This window comes from Salvelinus fontinalis, chromosome 30 (assembly GCF_029448725.1).
Source record: "Salvelinus fontinalis isolate EN_2023a chromosome 30, ASM2944872v1, whole genome shotgun sequence".
Classification (NCBI taxonomy): Eukaryota; Metazoa; Chordata; class Actinopteri; order Salmoniformes; family Salmonidae; genus Salvelinus; species Salvelinus fontinalis.
Genome location: NC_074694.1, coordinates 39,007,074 through 39,013,073, shown reverse-complemented (window position 1 = coordinate 39,013,073; position 6,000 = coordinate 39,007,074). Strand labels below are relative to the sequence as shown.

Genomic DNA, 6,000 nt, shown 5'->3' with positions numbered 1-6,000 from the left:
AATAGATGAGGCCAACTTTACCATATTATCCTGGGGGCATACTTACACATCCTGTCTCATTACTTTGTGTGAATGATATCTCTGAACTTTAAACAAATTCTAATACAAAATCTTTGTTTAGCTTCTTTCTATTCTGTGGCTGCATGAAATAGCAAACATAATGTGAATTCAACAATGACATTACTTTATCATTGTTACTCCCTGGTAAAACAGTAACATCCATACTGTAGTTAGGCAGTGGGTTAAATAGATTACACGATCCGGATTAGATCCGGATTTAAGCAAGTGCTTGGTTCAGTTCTCGCCCTGTGTCCACCCATATGCGTGCAGAACTGTACGCCCACCTTGATGTATAGCGCCGCCCACTGTGCGAAATGTCGTGAAAAGAGTGTGTCCACCAAGGAAAGAGGACCACGGGAGAGGAAGCATGGTGGTCTTTCGCCCAAACGACAAAACCTCTGTATATGTTTCGAACAGTGTGACACAGATAGAAAAATGTGGTTAGTTATAACAATATTTGAGTCTAATGTACAGTACCAGCGCTTCATGTAGCCAATGGGATTCGTTTTACGAGCGGATAACGCTCGTAAAAAATAATTGAGCCAATCACAATATCAGGTTACAAATAGGGGCGGGACATAATACGGAAACGATACACGCCAATCAAAACCAGGCACTCCTTTCCATTGGCCGATCGAGAAATGAATGAGGTGGGGCTTGCAGCAACGCTCGCGGTGTTCTGTTGAAATTCCATTGCCGAACATTAGCTAGCTAAAATAACTGGAACTAAGGATATAGCTTCCGAAGTGTGGCCAACGACCAATACCACCCAAATGTGGATTTAATTGGTGAAAAATATGTCAAAATTCTGGAATGGGATTACTCAAGGATTGCTTTGATGTGTACTGCATTTACCTCCGATTTAGCTGTGGCTACCTCTCAAGCTAGCCGAATCGGAACAATCGGCGGATAACTGGCTAACTAACGTTAAACGTAACTAGCTAGCTAATTCTTTAACGTCAGTACTAGGACGGAGCACGTTTCATCGCTAAAAATACACAAAACGAATGTTGTTACTGTCATGAGTCCAGCCGGGTGCCCCCATGTGAACGGGTTCAAAGTGGATAACTGGAAACAGAATCTACGGGTCATTTACCAATGCTTTGTGTGGAGTGGGTCTGCCGAAACCAGGAAACGCAAGGTAAACATTTTCAACGTTAGTTAGCTAACGTTAGCTACTACTAACTAGCTCAGAACATGTATGCAGACCGCTTCTCGAGAGAACAGTGGCCACAACGTCTCTCTGGCTAGCTGTCGTACATCGTCATTGTTACCAAGCCACACACGAAGAGGCAACTCGTACAGAGTGTAAAAGACCCTGTTTTGTTTCTTCCGATTAACTGGTGATATATGCTACTGTTTCCCTTGCACGGATAGACCTTGTTCAACGTTAGCTAGGCACATTTTCATGCATGTCTTTTTCTCGGCTTGGGCACTTGTAAGTTTAAAACTGCAGCAGTCCGCGTAAGCAGACAGAATTGACACTGACTGAGGGGTGTGTGTGAGAGACTGTTAGTTAGCTCAGCTCACTACCTAAACCCCCTGCGTCTCTTGCATCACAACATCTGAGTGTCAACTCTGCCCATGTGTGCGCGATCCTGTTTAAGCAGTCCCAGTTCAAAACTTAAATGTAATGGCAAAATGTAGATTTCCGTCTAAATAGACATACCCAAAAGTAACTGATATTCATGTGTAACTACATGATTCTGACATGTAATAACTTGGTATATTTGGAAAGAGAACATCTGGGAGATAGGAGTTACATAGTTCAGAATACACAAAATCAAGCACATAATTTTTATTTTGAGTCATTGACAAGCTATACGTGAGTTATTGATGACTAGACCTGGAAATTCATCGGATGGCTTCCACAGCATGTGAACAATAGCAGAAAAAATGGGATTGATAGAGCAAACAACTAGAAATGTATTTTTTATTTTTAGCGTTTATTTAACTAGGCAAGTCAGTTAAGAACAAATTCTTATTTTCAATGACGGCCTAGGATCAGTGGGTTAACTGCCTTGTTCAGGGGCAGAATGACAGATTTTGTACCTTGTCCGCTCGGGGATTCGATATAGCAACCTTTCGTTTACTAGTCCAACGCTCTAACCACTAGGCTAAGCTGCCGCCCCAAATGGTGGTATCCAGGGTACATTCAAGTGTCCTTTTAAACGCCCCAAAGGGTCCAAATGTGCTAATTGCACAGGATGTGCCTAAAGGTTATTGTTCACTATAAAAACAACATTTCTACCACATCAACCTCTCACAAACACTGTGGTGGTGTCAGGGAACATACAGGGGATATTTATTTTTTCTTTTTTTTCTTTTTCTCCAACCTAGTCACTCATTGGACATTTTGATTATGCCATTAAGTCATACATCATGGAAATAGGCTAGATTTGTTCCTACCAACTTAAAGATTAACTTCATACCCACCACGTATCTATAGCTCAAACACAGACCAAATCTAAGTGTACCTTGTAAGATGTTTGATGAAAATGTTGTGTAAAATAAATATTTTAACTCTCCGGGCTGGTAAACAATAACGGTAGATCACAGGCAGACACATAAGATATTCTCATGGTCTGTGGAGTCCCTGCAATCATTGTGTATCAACGTATTGCGTGTTTATTTTGTTTATGCTTCGCAACGCTCACCGGAATGAAGGTAGCAGGTATAAATTTGTATGCCCATATATGGTAGTAAGTCACACCAAAGATTTGAAGGCACCGATCAATAGCCAAGATACTCAGCTTTCCGCAGACTCACCGCTTTTGCACGTAGGGGCTACCGTTCTAAAACCAGAATGAATTGAATTAAAAAATGGGGTTTACATTTTTAAGAGTAACGTCATTGCATTCCCAGCTAGCTACATTGCTTGTCTCTCTGGAAAGTATCTTGTGGTTACATTGAAAATAAGTAAATCACGCCATGCTTCCTGAAGAACATGAACACAGTACTTTGGTTGTCTCATCAAAATGTGCAATAACTCTATCTACTTTTGTGGTACGCCGTCAGCGCTCATCAAATAAAATTGTATTTGTCACATGTTTTGTAAACAGGTGTAAACTAACTATGAAATGCTTACTTACTGGCCTTTTTTGACAAATGCCGAGAAACATAGAAAAATTGTAACACGAGGAATAAATATATAATGAGTAATGATAACTTGGGTATATACACTGAGTGTACAAAATGCTAGGAACACCGTCCTAATATCGAGTTGCACTCCATTTTGCCCTTAGAACAGCCTCAATTCATTGGTGCATCAACTCTACAAGGTGTCGAAAGCGATCCCCATGGATGCTGGCCCATGTTGACTCCAATGCTTCCCACAGTTGTCAAGTTGCCTGGATGTCCTTTGGGTGTCGGACTATTCTTGATACACACAGGAAACTATTGAGCGTTAAAAACCCAGCTGCATTGCAGTTCCACGTTGCAGTGCACACTCAAACCAGCGTGCCTGGCAACTACTACCATACCCTGTTCAAAGGCACTTTTGTCTTCCCCATTCACCATCTGAATAGCACACATACACAATCCATGTCTCAAGGCTTAAACATCCTTCTTTAACCTCCTTCTTTAACCTGTCTCCTCTCCTTCATCTACACTGATTTTAAGTGGATTTAACAAGGGACATCCAATAAGGGATCATAGCTTTCACCTGGATTCGCCTAGTCGGTTTGTCATGGAAAGAGCAGGTGTAGGAAATGTTTTGTACACGGGGTACCAGTACCGAGTTAATGTGCAGGGGTACAAATTCATTTGGGTAGATATGAACATATAGGTAGGGGTGAAGTGACTAGGCAATAGCATAGATAATAAGCAGAAGCAGCAGCGTATGTGATGAGTCAAAAGAGTTGGTGCAAAAGGGGATCAATGTAGATAGTCCGGGTAGCTATTTGGTTAATTATTTAGCATTCTTATGGCTTGTGGGTAGGGTCCTTTTGGTGCATAAGTACCGCAATGGTACAGACAGACACCACATACGACTGATAATCTTATGTCCGTTTTGACACGAGTACAGTCTCGGGATATTACTAACTAGCTGTTGTTACATTACTAATGACGGTGGCACGTTGAACGTCACTGAGCTCTTAGTAAGACAATTCTACTGCCAATGTTTGTCTATGGAGATTACGTGGCTGTGTGCTCGATTTTTATACACCTGTCAGCAACGGGTGTGGCTAAATTACCCGAATCCACTAATTTGAATGGGAGTCCACATACTTTAAAAAATATATTGTGTAACTGCTGTAAATTTAGCTAGATTAGAGACTATGCCTGTTGGAGTTAGCGTGGGTGGGCAGTGAAATTTCCATTCGCATATATTTTCAAAGGTTAGGCCGACTTCAACCAACTTATCCCACCCTTGCGTTTTTTCTGAATTCATCTGTCAAGTTACACTGAGAGGCTGCAGTGAATGTTTCAATGTACAGTTTAGCGTCCTTCTTAATGGTTTCAACATTGAAGAAATGTAACAGTTTCTTCTCAGGGGGCTCAGCTTTCTTAACAGGAACACACGCACAGTGTATCCAGTAATGGTAAGGTAAAAGGTAACCACCTCACTATCTAAAAACATTATGAGCAGTACTGACTGAGTCCCCATAAGACTGCTGGTTTGTATCAGTAAGGCCACATCGAAATCTGCCATGGCTCTTGAAAAGGGGCCCATGGATCATAAAGTCATTGACGCTGCATGAAACAGACAGTTCATAAGACAATTCATAACCCCACCCCCACCCACCAGCTCTCCATTTCTGCTGGAGCCTCTATATTTGTTTGACTCCACGCCACCCAATCATATAAGACGTTGAAAGTACTGTCGTCGTGCGTTAGGCCCGGCAATCTTAGATGTATTGCATGGATTGGTAATGTAAACCTACCTATTCAACTGGCTAGTGGTGAGTTATGGGGAGGGACGGTGACACCAGTGTTCAGAGCTGTCACAGACCAGGCTTGTATTTAATCAGGGCTGGCGGACTGTCTGGGGGGGGGACTACACAAAGATTTATCAGCAGTTCAAACACTAGCGTCTTTTGCTCCTTTCTTCGCCCCCTCTTTCTGTCAATTTCTTTCTCGCCCTCTTTCTCTTTATGCCTTCCTTTCTTGCTCTGACTCTTTTCTCACCCCCCCCCCCCCCCCCCCCCCCCCACCCCCACCCCCACATGCAGTTGCCCCCGCTCCCTGGATACCTCAATTAGGATAAATGGAGTGAATGTTGCATGGATGGAGGAGGAGAACTAACAGGTCAATCATCTGGGGAGGACCTCCTAATGAGCAGTTGAATTGCTCATCGGTCTGCTTTATAAACACCTTGTTTCTGCCCTAAGATGAACAGACCCAGAGAGATGAGGTGACACACCGTTGGCAACCATCCAGGTTGTGCTGTACAGTACAGCACACTGGAGCAAAACGTTTTGAAACACAACATAAAAAGGAGAGTTTCTAATCATGAAAATGCAGGTATTACCTCCCCGTATCGTTCTATTTCAAACCTGTTCCATGTCTCAACCTAGTCTGTTTTCTCTTTTGATACTGTGCCTACCTCTTAAACTCCATTTGAAGAAGAAGCAGTTGTTTCGAGCACACCGTGTGAAGTGCCCTCACCACCTTGGACCAGCCACTCCTCTTTGCAGATGGGTCTTTGAGTTATCTGATTGTTGAGGAAATCGTAGCGCCTAACAAGCTGTATAGCAGCAGTACATCAATAATTCATGCACATTGTAACCAGCAGCCATTTTTCATGCTCATATATAGGCTACAGCGAGTGCGTTCAGAATACATATGATCTCCAGGCTGCTGGTTGAGATGAGGGGCTCAAGGTTATTTTCTAATTTATGTTACCTCTTGAGAGAGACTAGTTCTGGAGACTGCAGGTCATTGTCCACATGCCCAGTCCCTGCTGGGTTTTAGAGTGTGTGTGTCCTAGCGCAATGG

The 6,000-nt window shown here is 42.7% G+C and overlaps 1 protein-coding gene across 2 annotated transcripts in view; it reads left to right on the top strand.

The window, feature by feature from the left end:
- Positions 1-694: 694 nt before the first annotated feature.
- Positions 695-6,000, top strand: part of LOC129829191 (ubiquitin carboxyl-terminal hydrolase 22-like) — a 42,283-nt gene continuing 36,977 nt past the window's right edge. For both annotated transcript variants that reach the window (XM_055890801.1, XM_055890799.1), the window contains exon 1: positions 695-1,201. In XM_055890801.1, coding sequence (XP_055746776.1) covers positions 1,082-1,201 — 120 coding nt within the window. In that variant the 5' untranslated portion in view covers positions 695-1,081. The remainder of the gene's footprint in view (positions 1,202-6,000) is intronic.